Source organism: Micromys minutus, assembly GCF_963924665.1.
Source record: "Micromys minutus genome assembly, chromosome: 10".
NCBI lineage: Eukaryota > Metazoa > Chordata > Mammalia > Rodentia > Muridae > Micromys > Micromys minutus.
Genome location: NC_137979.1, coordinates 21,233,769 through 21,249,637, shown reverse-complemented (window position 1 = coordinate 21,249,637; position 15,869 = coordinate 21,233,769). Strand labels below are relative to the sequence as shown.

At 48.2% G+C, this 15,869-nt stretch overlaps 1 protein-coding gene across 1 annotated transcript in view; it reads left to right on the top strand.

Annotated features, from left to right (window-relative positions):
* The window catches only part of DNAH2 (dynein axonemal heavy chain 2), a gene marked incomplete at both ends in the record, with an annotated part of 113,807 nt that overhangs the window by 26,919 nt on the left and 71,019 nt on the right, over nt 1-15,869 (top strand). The window contains 7 exons of the mRNA XM_080923998.1: nt 307-394; nt 744-949; nt 1,312-1,441; nt 1,655-1,837; nt 2,501-2,715; nt 14,434-14,580; nt 15,590-15,746. Of these exons, the coding sequence (XP_080780124.1) occupies nt 307-394; nt 744-949; nt 1,312-1,441; nt 1,655-1,837; nt 2,501-2,715; nt 14,434-14,580; nt 15,590-15,746 (1,126 nt within the window). The remainder of the gene's footprint in view (nt 1-306; nt 395-743; nt 950-1,311; nt 1,442-1,654; nt 1,838-2,500; nt 2,716-14,433; nt 14,581-15,589; nt 15,747-15,869) is intronic.

Below are 15,869 nucleotides of genomic sequence, written 5' to 3'. Positions count from 1 at the left end.
TGGGAGTCTCTACCCCCCAGCTAAGGATCTGTTTGAATGCAGATGTTCTGGATCCGAGCCCTGAGGTCTCCTCCTAGCCTCTTCCAGGAACCTCAAGTGGCCCTTTCCTCCTCTCACGATCTAGAAGTTGGGACTGTGTCCTCTGATGTTCTGCTCCCCTCGGGTCTCCCCTCTCAGGGTTCAAGGAAACTACCCCTCAGGGTCTCCTTTCTAAACCCAGGCTCGCACCCTGAGGCGGCGAGAGCGAGGGCAGGCTGGTCTTCAGTGTCTGGGCTTTCAACTCAGCCCATCTTCTCCCTCACACAGGTTCTCCAACCGAGGCTGGGTTCTAGACCAGACGAGCATATTCGCTCAGGTAGATGCCTTTGTGCAGCGCTGCAAAGACCTCATTGAGGTAGGAAGGACTGCCAGGGTGGGAACATCAAATCCAGTACCAGAGCTTCCAGCCCTCGGTGAGGAGCCAAGCACATGGGGCTGAAGCTCCACTTAAAAGTCTAAACCTGGAAGTTGGTGTATTGGCTTTCCCTGAATAATTATGGGCCCTCCACCCACTGCCTCTTTTTTCTTGGCCTTTGTCAAGGTGTCTCACATTTCCTTCTGCAGCCCAACTTCACCCCAGTGTTCTCCCCCATCCATCCAGATGGCCTTTCTAGTTTTCATAGGCATTTGAAGGTGGCTGAGAGAACTCAGGGTGCCTGGGTTCAGAGCCGAGAGCCGGAGCCTTCACCCTGACCTCTTTTTAGGTATGCGAATGTCAGTACCACTTTGCCCGTTGGGAGGACGGCAAGCAGGGTCCTCTCCCATGCTTCTTCGGTGCCCAGGGGCCACACATCACTCGAAACTTGCTAGAAATCGAGGACATCTTTCATAAAAATCTGCAGACGCTGCGAGCTGTGCGTGGAGGCATCCTAGATGTTAAAAACACCTCTTGGCATGAAGATTACAATAAGTGAGGGACTCCTGGGCTGCGATGGGGGGGGGGGGAGGGGAGGAGGGTCGGTGCTCAGGAGACCACGGAAATGCCAGGATTTGGGGCGGCAGAGGCAGGAAGATTGCAAGTTGAAGACCATGGAGACAGCTTAAGGGTGGGAAGGGCAGAGAGAGCGACAGGGAGGGAGGTGGCTGCTTGGGTTCCAGGTTCCAGAGTCTAAGGGCTCCGTCTTTTAGCACTGTCTAGAGTGTCATGGCTCCAGGATGGAAAGCCTCCACAGTCGTGTGCCTGCTGTTAGAAGCTGATGCTCAGGGAATTGGGGTGCGGTTGGAAGGCAGGCTGGGGCACTGACACCTTCCCATGCCTCTCTGACCTTGCAGATTCCGTACTGGTATCAAGGACCTGGAGGTGATGACCCAGAATCTGATCACCTCAGCCTTTGAGTTAGTCCGGGATGTAGAGCATGGGGTGCTGCTCTTGGATACTTTCCACAGGCTGGCTACTCGGGAGGTGCGACACCCTCCCCTCCAGGGCCTGCCTGCCCGTGTGTCCGTCCCACCTCATTCAGCCGCCGACTTTTCTTTTGTTCCCTCTTTCTGCTTCCCTGGCTTCCGTGTCTCTGAAGACTGCCTGCCTCTGTGTGTGGGTGCTGGAGAAACATCCTTCTGGGGTGAGAGACCAAGGAAGCCCGCCTCTAAGGAGCATGCCCTCTCTGTTCCTTAGGCCATCATGCGGACCTATGAGAAGAAGGCCGTCGACCTCTACATGCTGTTCAATAGTGAATTAGCCCTGGTGAACCGGGAGCTGAACAAGAAATGGCCGTACCTGGAGCCATACATGGCTCAGTATTCCGGACAGGCTCACTGGATGCGGATCCTTCGGCGACGAATCGACAGAGTCATGAACGTAAGTGTCCTCTGAACCGTCTTTGGTGAACACAAAGTGTGCCTGCTGTGTACAGCCTGGGAGGGGTAGGGGTGAGTCCAGTGTCCTTAGGCAAGGCATAATTTGGTTTGCAGAGTTGGCAGGAGTGGCGGGTGGTGCAAAGGTGATTTTAACATTTTGTATGAAGGTAGGGAGGAGACATAAGGAAGTTAGAGTAAGAGAACAGGGGTCTAACCTGGTGATCCTAGAGACCCAGGCCAGCAAACCCCTGCTCTCTCTGGAAGGACAGGAAGAAAGGAACAAGGATGGGGGAGAGGAGGACTTTTTTCTTGTTGCTTGTTTTGAGACAGGGTTTCCTGGAACTTGATTTGTAGATCAGGCTGGCCTTGAACTCATAAAGAACTACCTACCTCTGCCACCCCAGTGCTGGGATAAAGGTGTGTGCTGCCACTGCCACCACCACCTGGTGTGGTGGGGGAGGGATTTTAAAAAAACAAACAATTTTTGTGCTAGGGATGGTGGAGGATGCTTGTCATCCTAGCACTTGGGAAGCTCTATCTCCTTTCTACTTCATCAGCCTCAGCCTCCTTCCAGGGGCTGAGGGGTGAGCAGGTACCTGTGAGGGTGCAGATGTAGCAGGTCTGTATAAATGGGCTTCCCATCTGTGTCCCCACCTCTACCCAGTGCCTTTCCGGAGCCCACTTCCTGCCCCATATTGGAACTGGAGAGGAGAGCGTCCACACCTACCAGCAGATGGTTCAAGCCATTGATGAACTGGTTCGAAAAACCTTCCAAGAGTGGACAGCGACGCTGGACAAGGACTGCATTCGGCGACTGGATGTGTCGCTGCTACGGATTAGTCAGGAGAAAGCGGGCATGCTGGACGTCAACTTTGACAAGTACAGGACCCACCCTAGCCCCTTCCCATTCTTGCTGCCAGTCCCCTCTCACTCTCCCACGACCTTAACTCCCCTCTTGGGCCCCCTCTCCCATCCCTGTCTTTCCGGCTGTAATTGAGGCTGGTTTTCACCATGTAGTTCAGGCTGGCTTTGAACTAGTGACCCTTTGGTCTCAATATGGTGCTGGGATTACAGTTGGGCTCCACCATCCTCAGCAGCTGTCACTACCTCTTCTTCCTTCTATCCCACCATCGCCTCCTCTTCCTCCTCTTCTTCTTTTCCCCCTGAGCTAGGGTTTCTTTGTGTACTCCTGGCTGTCCTGGAACTCACTATGTAGACTAGGCTGGCTACAAAATCAGAAACCCACCAGCTTCTGCCTCCTTACCCCCTCTCCTCCCCTCCCCTCCTTCCCCCCACTGGCTATCTCTTCTTAAACTTAGTCTTACCTAGTTTGGAACGGGGCTCTTAAATTCAATCCTCAGTACTGAAAAACAAAATAGTTTTATAGCTTATTTAAAGGAAGCAAAGCAAACAGACCACAACCACAATTTTAACAGTTCAGCCATGTACTAAACTAGTGATGTCACTGTTCTGCCACTAGATGGCTGTGACAGCCCAGCTAAGTCATCTAACCCTGATCTCTAGTCCAAGCTTTCCTAAAGCAGCACTCTCTCCTACAGCTTTCAAAGGGCAGTTTCACGTTGTCCTTTAATAAAGGGAACTAGCCCATTAATTACTGAGAATGTGCAGCGAGTTCCAGGTGTGGTGGACACTCTTAGAATCCCAGTACAGGAAGCTGAGGCAGGAGAGTTTCGAGTTGAAGGCCAGCCTGGACTTTACTCAAAAGCAAAACAAACCCCCAAACCAGACAAACAGTGGGCAGAGCATATGCGCTAGGAACTGAGGCAGGCACAGAGGAGGTCCCTGTCCTCCAGGGGCCATGCTGTCATTCTCTCGGCCAAGGCTTACTCAAGAGCAGGAAAGGAGAAAGTCCAGGTGGTGAGGCATCTGTCTTTGGGACACCGATCTGGTGAAGTTGTCCCCTAATCAGGACATGGGTTCTCCTGCTAGCTGGAGCTCTCCCTCCCCACCACCTGTGCCCTGTGGTGAGCCCTGATTCCTGAGCTGTCAGGCTGTTTTTCTGGGTTTGGCCTTAGCTCAAACATCCGTATTTGTTGGACAAAGGTGTGGAAGGGGGATAGAGGTCCAGGGACAAACAGGACTGTGCTCTGGACAACTGAAGGTGCCTGTCACAGGAGAGCTGACACACAGGAAGTGGACGGATCAAGTTGGAGAGGCAGCAGGAGGGGGGAGGGGCAGGCTTTAGTGGGGGCACCAACACTAGACGCTACACAGATGCGGAGCAGTTAAGGAACACCGTGTGAGGAAAAAGAGGTTTGGAATAAGTAATCAGGGCTACATAGGCATCAGCTCCAGCGAGGTTCTTGGTTTTGTAGCTTTGGCACAAGGGAGGAGCCATAAAATTGCCTCTTGGGTAGAGGACCTGGGTTTGGTGCCCAGCACCCACGTGGTAGCTCATAACCATCTGTAGTTCTAGTTTCCAGAGGTATGCCACCTTCTCCTGATGTCTGTTGGCACCAGGCACTCACGTCATGCACAAACATACATGCAGGCAAAACACACATAAAAATAAATAAAATCTTGCCTGGCATGGTGGTGTATGCCTCTAATCCCAGCACTTGGCAGAAGTAAGTGTTTCTCTACAAGTTCTGAGTCAGCATGGTCTACACTGGGAGTTACAGGGCCAGGTGAGTCACATAGCAAGACCCCATCTCAAAAACAGCAGAGAAACCCCAAAACTTGAAGTTTTAAATGGCCTCTTATTGACTTGAGATTCTGAAGAGGAGGAACATTAGGCAAAGATTGTATTATAACTGGTTATCTACGTGCTGTATACGCAGACCTACAGCTAGCTGTATATTTATATAGACACAGTTTAATTGGTTATATTTGTGGGCACACAATAGGACTGAATACCTGCCCCCTTTCCCTGGCCCCTGCCAAACAGAACTTCTCTGTGTAACAGCTCTGACTGTCCTGGAACTTGATTTGTAGACCAGGCTAGCCTTAAACTTGCAGAGATCCACCTGCCTCTGCTTCCCAAGCACTGAGACTGAAGGTGTATGGCACCACCGCCCAGCCTAGGGCTGAATCTTAAAATGTATTTTCTGTTAAACTGGATATCCCCAAAGATGCTATGTTAGAGAGTCTCCCTAGTGGACAACCTTGGGCTAATGTGGGTGTGAACACACTTAGCCACTATTTGTCCCTCTTCCTTAAAATATGAGAGCACAGAGCCAGCGAGATGTCTCTAAAGCTAAAGGCACTTGCTGCCAGTGATGGGAAGAGAACTGGCTCCCACAAATTGTCCTCTGACCTACATGCACACGCACAGAGGAACACATGCAGGGCACATGCATGAATGCATACATTAAATAAATAAACCTATACATCCGAAAAATTACATCTGTGATGCCATCAAAACTTTAAAACAAGTCTACGGCTATACCACCCTGAATGCGCCCGATCTCGTCTGATCTCGGAAGCTAAGCAGGGTTGGGCCCGGTTAGTACTTGGATGAGAGACCGCCTGGGAATACCGGGTGCTGTAGGCTTAAAAAAAAAAACTTTAGACAAAAATGAGGAATTATGTTTCAATCAAAAAATTTCCCTGTCTTAATTTATTCATGTCAGAGATTTAGCCCCATGTCGTACAGTCAGTGCCTTCTCTGTGGCTCAGCTTTCTAGAATGCAGATTGAGATGTGCTGGCGGCCAGGCTGGATGTCTGCTTTAGTCATATGCTGGAAGCAAGTTTTCCCTCCACTACAGCTTATATATTTGTCTGTATGTGGAGCATTTGTGGAGGTTAGAGGACTTGTGGGTGTCAGCATGTTCCTTCCAGTCTGTGTGTCCCGGAGTTGGGGCTCAGCAGCAGAGCCACGTCTTGGGACATGATTTATGATAGATTTGTCTGAAAGCCACACAATAGCTAAGCACTTCTTCCAAATAGAAGAGGGCTGTGTTTCTGTCCTCTGGCAGTTGTTAGGTGCCTAACAATACATTTGGTGATTTTTAGGATAAAATGGCCTCAGTAAATAATAGATAAGAAGGAAGAGAAAAGTCTGAGCTGATTAAACCTGTAAGAAAATTGGAGACAGTTTCAGCTCCCAGGCTGATTAGCACCCCTGGGAGTGCAGAAAGCTTTATGGGGCTTACCCTCCCTGTAAGGTCTGCTGGTCGCCTTGAAGCACTCTTTTGAAATGTCCCTGACAGTCCTCGGAACTACCTGGCTGTCAGTCCTGGGAGCCTTCCAGTCCCTAATAGGATTTATATTACCCCACAAGGGTTTTTCCCTCCTTACATCCCAAATATTTGAACTCTGAAGCCCAAATGGGCTTTTAGCACATTTCCTGGCCAGACCAGCCCTGCAGATTGCACTTAATGCAAATGTGTTCCAGGTGCCCCTGCGCTTGGTTGAAAGAGCGGAGTTATCAGCCTGTGAACCGGAAGGCAGGGCGGAATTTCCCCAGACCAGGACCAGGCACTGGTGCCTGCCCGTCAGCACCATGTGTGCACTGGGGGGGGGGGGGGCGAGGGGGGGCTTGGTTTGCTACAGCTATTACACATTTGGGGATATGCTATAAAATAGCTTTTATAAAAAGTAGTCCCTCAAATGGAGTTTGAAGGAAGTTATGTTTGTCAATAGAATTTGTGCTCTGGAAATCTATTGACAAAATTCTTTCAAGACTGAACATTATTATTTTTCTTAAGTTAAAAAAATATAAACTTATGCTCTTTAGGACAACCTCAGGAGATACTGTCGAAATTTATTCTGCTGACTGACAAAATTTGATAATTTACCTGCAAGTTATTTTTGAAAATCCTGTCAAGATGAGAAAAATTCAGAGCTATTTTGGTGTGTTGTTGGCCAGTATACTTGCCCCGCTGAGCTGGTCCGGGTGGCTGTAAACAGAGACAAATTTAACCTCCCCAGCTTGAAAACATAGGAGAACATATTCAGACTACGAGAAGTGTCTCTATATAGCTAAGCCTCCGCCTTCTTTGATGGAAACAGTTTTTGGTGAAATTGATCTTCAGCGTGGATGGCCACTTTGGCACCCGCTAAGCGGTGCAGTTTTGTGTTGACACAGTGACTCCCTTCAGGAGGGGCCTGGGAATACTCCTGTTTGTTTTCAGTCCTTCAGAAAGACAAAGACTCTGCTCTTAGCTTTGACCATAGTATATTGTCAAAACAATTCTGTTGACTCACCTCTCACTCTGTTTCTTTTCTTCTTTCTTTCTTTTCTTTCTCTCTCTTTTTTTCTTTTTGAGATATCTTGAAACTCTCTAGCCTAGCCTGGCTTAGAACTTGTAGGCAATGCTCCTTCCTGCCCAGCCTCCCAAGTGTTGGGGTTGCAGTCATGTACCCCCAAGCCTGGCCTGCCTAATTCTCAGATTGAATTTCTCATGGGTATGGATTTATTTATTTATTTAAAGAATTATTTATTTCATGTATATAAGTACATTGTTGCTGTTTTCAGACACATCAGAAGAGGGCATCTGGATCCCATTACAGATGGTTGTGAGCCACCATGTGGTTGCTGGGAATTGAACTCAGGACCTCTGGGAGAGGGGTCAGCGCTCTTAACCACTGAGCCACCTCTCCAGCCTGTGTCCTATCACTGAACTTCAACCTAAGCCTTCTTTTTTTTTTTTTTTTTTTTTTTTTTCCAACCTAAGCCTTCTCATTATGTCTTAATTAATTAGTTAACCAACCAATCAATCATTTTCTCTTCCTTCCTCTTCCTGGGTCTCCATCTTAGTTTTTGGTCAAGTGCATGCTGTGGTAGTTTTCAAGGGAGGTGACAATAATAAAACCATGGGAGCTGAAGTCTGAGCTCCCGCATGGCAACCGCTCTTCTCCGCCTTCACGTCAGTGCCTTTGCCTTGGGTTCAGTTCTAGGTAGAAAACAATTTCCCCTGATTTTGGCCTTTATCTCCTACTTCAAAGACATCCATTAAACGTATAGTGACCCACTGTTGATTCGTAGTTCAGAGAGGCTTATTCATTCTGAAGAAATTTTAACAGCTTTATAAATAATGCCTATGTTAGTGAAGATGTCCCGTGTTTGAAAAACTCAGAGAGAGGGCTGATGCCCTCTTCTGGTGTGTCTGAAGACACCTACAGTGAACTCAGAGAGACAGAAACAGTTTGTCTTCCCCAGTCTCTTAGAACATACATCACAAATAAACGAGCATTCAGAATAGATTTATTCCTTAAGTCATTCTCCTTTTAAGGTGGAAATAGAATTTTCTAAAAAGTTTAAGATGTGATATTATCTTTTATATTATTCATTGACTATAGAGTGGAGAAAAAAGTTTATGTGTGTATGTCTATATAATGTGTGTGTACGTGTGTGTATTTGTGTATAATGTGTGTGTAGTTTAATATGTATGTATAATATTGTGCCTTTGTTTATAATGTGTGTATATAATGTGTGTATAATACATGTGTGCTTGTGTGTGTGTGTGTGTGTGTGTGTGTATGTGTGTGTGTGTGCGCGCGCGCGCGCACAGGCCGGGTGGCCTTATGTTGCTAAGGATGACTTAATGCCCTGACCCCTCTGCCTGTAACACACACGTGCTAGGATTAGAAGTGTCTGTCACCAGGTTGCTTGATTTTGTCCTTTACATTTAGGCCTTAAGTCCTTTTGAAAATTACTGTGGTGTAGGGAAGATGTTAGATTCAGCTTGTGTTTTTTATATTTTTAGATAGATTGAAAGCAAATCCACCTAATCTTACTAATTTTTTTACACTGCTGGAGGGCGTGGTACACACGAGGCAAACACACTGCCGCTAGACATTTATTGAGTTGCTATATTTATAATAATAATAAAAACACTCTCCCAGCAAATCTCTATTTTTGGATTCACTCTTCTGGCTTATTCATGTGCAAGAACCAAACTGCTTTAATTATTGGCCTCATTTCTCTCTCTCTCTCTCTCTCTCTCTCTCTCTTTTCAATTTCCTAGCTATTTTTGATATGTATTCCTCATAAGAATTTTTAAAGCAATTTATTTCATTCCCAAAATAGTCACATTCCTATTTTTATTAGAATATGGATTGGGTTAAGTTTATAGGTTAAGTCTAGGAGAGCAAACGTGTCTGATTTTGAGTATTTCTGTACAAAGATGGCGCCGCCCTTTCAATTGGTATCTTTTTGCTCACAGGTCGTTTTTCAGTATGTACAAATCATTTCTGATAAATTATTCTGTCAGGTGTCATTGCTCTTTTCCTTCGTGACAAGATCTATCTTATTTCAATTTCTATAGCAAAGAAATTTTGTCCCTCCCCCCATTGGAATAGATTGCAGATTGCCTCAGAGTGGACATTAAATTAATAAGCCATATTCTTTGAGTAAAATTATCCAAAAATACATCTTCAGTAATTACAGCCTTAATTTCAGTGTACAAGGGCCAGACATCCAAACATACACTAGTTTTTTGGGTTTTTTTGGTTTTTTTTTTAGTGCTGGAGGGCACACCTGCAATCCCAACTCTTGGAAGGTAGAAGGAAACAGGAGGACCAGGGGTTCAAGGTTATTCTTGGCTATGTAGAGAGTTCGAGGCCAGCTGGGACTTTATGAGATACTGTTTAAAAAAAAAATCACAAAAGCCAAACCCAAGCCACTGTTTTTCAACAAAATTCATGCTAACAACAGTTCTTAGAGACAGAGTGCACATTACAAGTGTGTGCGTGGACTTGTATGAGCCAAAGGGTAGCCCAGTCCCAGCAGTAATTTAGCAGCAAATATGTACAGCTTGCTGCTGACCCTGTCATCCAGTGCATTCAACCTACTTCCACATGGATTGTTGCTGCTGCTGTTGTTGTAGTTGACATTATTTGTTTTCAAGACAGGGTTTCTTTGTGAAGCCCTGGCTGTCCTGAATCTCACTCTGTAGACCAGGCTGGCCTTGAACTCACAGAGATCCACTTGTCTCTGATTCCCCAGTGCTGTGATTAAAGGCATGTACTACCACTCTCTATCTTAAATTAATATTTTATGTGTATAAGTATTTGTGTGGAATGTCAGAAGAAGCCGGGATCCCCTGGAGTTGGAGTTGGAGGGTTGTTAGCTGCCATGTGGGTGCTCAGAATCAAACTTGGGTCCTCGGCAAGAACAGCTGGTTCTCTTAACCCCTGGGCCATCTCTTTTGCTCCAAGAATATGTTTTATTATAAAATATATCATACGCAGAGAAACAGACTTAAAACTTGCACGTTCAGTTTAACAAGTAGCTGCATAAAGCACAAAGCACAGGCAGCCTGCCGTGCCGCTTACCAGAGTAGCGTAGCCAGTAAGAGTTGGTGATGATGTAAAAATGAACTGACATTCTGAGTTGAACATGGTGCCATATACCTTTAATTCCAGCGCTTAGGAGTAGGAGGCAAAGGCAGGCCGACCTCTGTGAGTTCAAGACCAGTCTGGCCTACAGAGTGAGTTCCAGGACAGTCAGGACTCTGTTTAAAAAAAAAAAAATTGACTTTGTTGTTCTGTGTTGAAAAGTCATTTAGCTGTATGAGGTCCATATTCCTATATGGTGACAACTGTGGCTCTAGCCCTTTAAGAAGGAGTATGTCTTGTAGTCTTAGGCAAATTTCTGTTGCCACTTACCATGACATTGGGGTTGCATAGTTCTTGGATATGTAATTTCTAGATTTTGCTTTTACAAAAACAAAAGTTAGTAGTTAGTAGTGGGTTGGGCGTTGGAAAGTTGAGATTGTGGGAGGAGATACACTTGGCCTTTGGACCATGCATAGACGTGGGTAGTGCTTTTTCTTGATGGCCGTCTTCCTGTCTGGCATTTCCACATGTGCTGTTCTTCCTGGGATGCTCCTCTTCCAGGGTGGTCCTCTTCCAGGGTGGTCCTGTTCTGGGATGATCCTTTTTTTTTTTTTTTTTTTGGAGACTGCTCTCCCTGTGATAGGAGCTCCAAGTTTGACAGTGATTCCTCTTGTCTATGGACACAATGAGCTGGAGATGCCTGTGGGACAAGCTGGGGAAACCTGAGAACTGATCAGCTTTCAGAGGCAAATTTAGCCATGGGTTTGGGTCATTCACCCTGGGAGATGACTGGAAATGGAGAACCTTCAGGAGTTTCCATTTAAGTGGGCTATGGGGTCAGCACATTCTTTCCTGTGCTCTAGTGAAAGGACCCCAAGATACCACAGAGAGGTTCCCACTGAAGAGAAGATCAAAGGAGAGAACTGGGGGAAAGTCTGGGTCCAAGGAAAGTGGAGTATTCACCATAACACCAAAACCCACAGAGGGGCTGGAGAAATGGCTGAGAGGCTAAGCATGCGGATTGCTCTTCCGGAGAACCTGAATTCCAGAGCACGCCCATGGCATCTCATAACTGTCTGCAACTATAGTTCTAGGGGATCCAGTGCCCTCTTCTGGCCCCCCAGACGTGGTATGTAGATATCATGCAAGAAAAATAGCCATGCACACAAAATAAAAGTAAACAATTTTAAAAAGCCTACACAGGCGTCAGGGAAGATAAGACCACCAGGGAAGATGAGACCGAGAAGCCATGACGTCTCATTGGATGGACCTGTGGGAGTTCTTGGTGGATCCTCTTAGAGGTAAGGGTGGAGTGGGGAGGCAGGACTGGGAGAAGAAGGAAGTGAAGGGGCCCTTCTAGAACAGTTCCTTAGAGTGGCAGGCTCTGAGGGGAAGGACAGAGAACAGTACCTGTTGGATACAGCAGTCAGGAGAAGGGTTTTATTATATTATCTTTTAAGATTGTAGAGTTTAGGCCATACTCCAATGGTGGGAAGGAACAATTGTTGAGGGAGTAATAGGTGTGGCAGAGGGAGGACAAAGCTTCCTGAAGGGAGCCCAGTCAGGGAGACAGGTCAATTCACAGTGTGTAGCAGGAAGCAGAGGGCAGCTAGCTCTCACAACACCGCTGGCTTTCTGCTGGGGAGAGAAGACAGAAGAAAATGTTTCCCATTCTGTAGGCTGCTGCTTTGCTCAAACGATGCTGCCCATTGCCGATATGGAAGGTTTTTATTTTCATGAGGGTCCCAATTATTAATGGTTGGTCTCGGTGACTTTGGTACTGGTGTGTCCTGTTCAGAAAGGCCTTTCTGGAGTTCAGGCCTATCACACACCTCCTGTTGTGTCAGGTTCAGGTTACCTGGTCTTAGGCTGACCAGATTTGAAGTTGAGTTTTGTGCAGGATGGATAGATATGGTGCATTCTCCACCTGCGGCATCCAGCTTGACTCGTGCCGTTGTTGAAGATGTTATCTTTTTTCCCAGTGGTTTTTGTTTCTTTACTAGAAATTAGCTGTCAGCCAGATGTGGAGGCAGCAATGATCCTTTAATTCTCGAGTCTGAGAGACAGAGGCAGGTGGATCCCCGAGTTCAAGGCTGGCCTGATCTACACAGTTAAGTTCTAAGATAGCCAGGGGTGCACTGAGAAACCCCCCGTCTCAAACAAAAACAAACAGACAAATCAATCAGCTCTCTGTAGGTGCTTGGAGTTACGTCCAGGCCTTCAATTTCATCCCGTTGGTCAATGTGTCTGTTTTCACGCAGACACCACGGCGTGGTTTGTTAGGATCGCTCCGTGAGACAACGGGAGATCTGGAGGAAGGAGTCAGAGTAGCTGGGAAGGACACAGGATGTAGCCTGGAGAGCCAGGCCGGCTGATTGGACTAATCTGATCTTTATCAGCATCTCCCAGCTGCCTGCCTCACGAGGCTCAGCCTGGAGGATAGCAGGTTTGACCTATACCCCAGCCCCTTGCCTGGAACCTGAGACGAAGATTAGATCTGCCCCCAAATTCACTTCTATATGTCTGCCTTCGCCTCACCAGTGCAGGGATTGAAAGCGAGCGCTAACATGCCTGGCTCGTTGCGACTAAATGACGAGGGTGAGGACCTGAGGACCGACCGGCAAAAAAGTGGTTGACAGGGGAGGCTGGGAGTGGAGGCTGTAGCTCCTTGTCATTGAGAGGAGGCGTGCGCGGCTTGGTATGAAGCCCTGCTTCCATTCCCAGATGGGTCAACAAATAAAAAAGCACGAGATAAAGGACAGCCGGGCCCATGGAGGAAGTGGACAGGGGAGGAAGTCAATATTGCCGCCTGAAGGTTTTTGTGAGGTCAGAAAGCAGGTGGTTTGGATAATCATGGAGCAGCTGGGCCCAGGCTGTGTTTGACCAGAGAAAGGGTCCCTGGGTGTGGCAGGGCAGGGCAGATGGAATTGGGCTGCACGCTCCAAGATGTCATTAGTAAATGAGATTAATTCTTATAGTCAGCACAGCATTCCCTTTAGTACACCGTCAATGTAAGATTGTTAATGGGCACTTTCTACTTAGCTTCTGTAGACACTCCTCCACCTTGTCCACTGTGTCCTCCTTTTTTCCTGTCTTCTGAGAGGTTTCAGTCCATTTTCCCTTGTTCTTATCTGGATTTCTGAGTGCTTCCGCTGTCATTTTGTAGTGAAGTGTGAAGGGTAGAAGCCCAAACCAAACACTGGACGAGAAGGGCACGTGGTAAACAGCAGACCTGTCACCAGTGCGCTCGGAGAAATGAGAGAATTCATAAGACAATGTGGGATGCTGTGGGAACGGACTAACATCGCTTTCACCGCCGGACAGGGCGGGGTGCGTCTGTGATCTATCTCAGCACTCCGGAGGTGGAGGCTGGACTGTCAGGAGTTCAAGGTCATCCTTGGTCCTCTCAAAACACCAAAGCAAGCAAATAAGAGCTCTTGCGTGTTAGAAAAAGAATAGAAAGACTCCTTGGACATCTCGTTCGCATTCACCTCGTAGCGAAGAATCTGGAAGCTGATTGGAAGATTGGGAAGGAGTGGGCGGGGTTTGTCAACAGTAGATGTTGCCTGTCAACGCAGCAGCTATTTTGAGGAGTATTCCTGAAGTCTTCGTTCTCAGACATTTCCTCCCAGCTTAGCCAGAGGCCTCAGAAAAGAATCTTCCAAACGGGGTCCTTTCTTGCTACACTGCACGCCCTCACATACGCACTGCCTGAGTGTGGATCCTTCAGTGAGCAAGAACGCTAGGGGTCCTAACCCTGAGCTTGTGAGGGGCCGTGTGCATCCCCCGTCCACTCGGGGTTCCACTCTGCTTCCTGGCCCGGGGTCCCCAGTCGAGCTCATTTCCTGGTTCTCGATGCGCTGTCCTTATCAGCCAACAAGGCTTTAGCCCGTTGCTGTGGCCAGAGAGCGACCCCAGGGAGCGACCCCTGCTCTACAGAGTCGGGGAAGGACACAGGGAAGCTGCTTGAACTCTCCACAGGTCTTCCTGCTTGAATCTCACTTTGGAGGCTTCTTCTGTTTGGTCTCCTTGAACCTGCAGTCCCCGGGGCTTTTAGAGAGCTGGTAGTTTCCAGTTAAGAGCTCCCTTCTGCCCCTGACCCAGGTCATCTACTGTCCAAGTTCCAGGACTTAACCCGTTTTCTCCTTGACCCTGTGGCCATCTGCCCCAGACACCCAGAAATTCCCCAAGCTCCTGTGCTCATGGTATGAGGAAATACGACTCTGCCCAGTCTCCCTCTGTCACCTGGAAGGCCCATTTGTCCATGAAAGCATTCCTCTGGTGCCCCTGCCCACCCCCAGCCCTCTCTGTGCTGTTGGCAGTACTCTGAGCTGCTCTGCTTTCTCCCTCAGGACGCTCCTGATCCTCTTCGTGGAGATTGACTACTGGGAGCGGCTGCTGTTCGAGACACCCCACTACGTGATGAACGTGGCTGAACGCAGCGAGGACCTGCGCATTCTCCGGGAAAACCTGCTCCTCGTGGCTCGAGACTACAACAGGTGGGCCTCCAACCTCATCCCTGACAGCGCGGTCCCTTCCTGAAGCTTCCCACCCGTCACGGTTTTCTTTCCCCACCCTGAAAAATGACTCTCACATCCCTGCCGCCACTAGTTCTATCCCCTTAACGTGATGGGGTCGCTTAGAAGTAACCACGGCCCACCGTTCCGGACGCTCAGGAGGTGCGAGGTCAAGGTTGGGGTGGACCCAGTGTCAGGTGAAGGTCTCTGCCTCCTGGTTTCTAAATGGACACCCTTGCAGCGTCCTCTGTGGTCCAGTGAGACAGGAAGGAGCTGTGTTAGGTCTCTTATTCAAGACACCAACCCCATTCATGACAGCTCTACCCTTCATGGTGAAACCAGCTCACAACACCTGTGGCACCCCAGCAGAAGTTAAAGATTTTAACAGACAGACTTTGGGACGACGCAGTCATACAGGCCTTCCTTACCTCAAAGTCCAAGGGGATGGAAACATGTAGTTTTTTGTTTGACTGTCTAGAAGGGCTATATTCAGTGTGGTAGCCTTTAGCTGCATGTAGGTATTGCCATTTACATTACGGAATTAAAAAAAAAAAACCCCACTGGCACGTGCCACATTTTGCCTGAGGAGGTCAGAAGAGGATGTTGGACCCATTAAGACCAGAGTTACAGATGGTCCTGAATCACAGAGTCCTAAGCAAAAACAAGTGCTCTCTTAACTGCCAAACCGTCCCTCCAGCCCTGGTGTGCAAATGGAGGCCAGGGGACAACTCGTGGGAGTCAGTTCTCTCTTTCTACTACATGGGTCCCAGGAACTGAACTCAGGTTATCCGACTTAATGGCAAGTGCCTCTAACCACCGGGCCACCCCACCACCCCCTGGCCAGCACACTCCACGGAACACGCGTGCTATCACAGTTTCTTCAGGGAGCACCAGGCTGGGGTACTAGCTCCAGGGCCTGCCAAGTTTTCCTGGCAGGAGCAGCCGCCTTCGCAGCTTGCTCTCCCAACTAGCAGCCTCCCCTCCTCCACAGGATCATTGCCATGTTATCACCTGACGAGCAGGCCCTGTTCAAAGAGCGGATCCGGTTCCTGGATAAGAAGATCCACCCAGGGCTGAAGAAGCTGAACTGGTCCCAAAAAGGAGCCAGTGCCTTCTTCATCACGGAGTGCCGGGTCCTTGCTAGCAAGGTAGGCGTGGCCACCAGACACTGAAGGTCGGTGAGGCTGGTGAAAGGCTGGCGCATGGGTAGTTCTGGTGATGGAAGAGGCCCCAGGAAGCATTACAAAGTAAATTAAATACGCTGGGGGGAG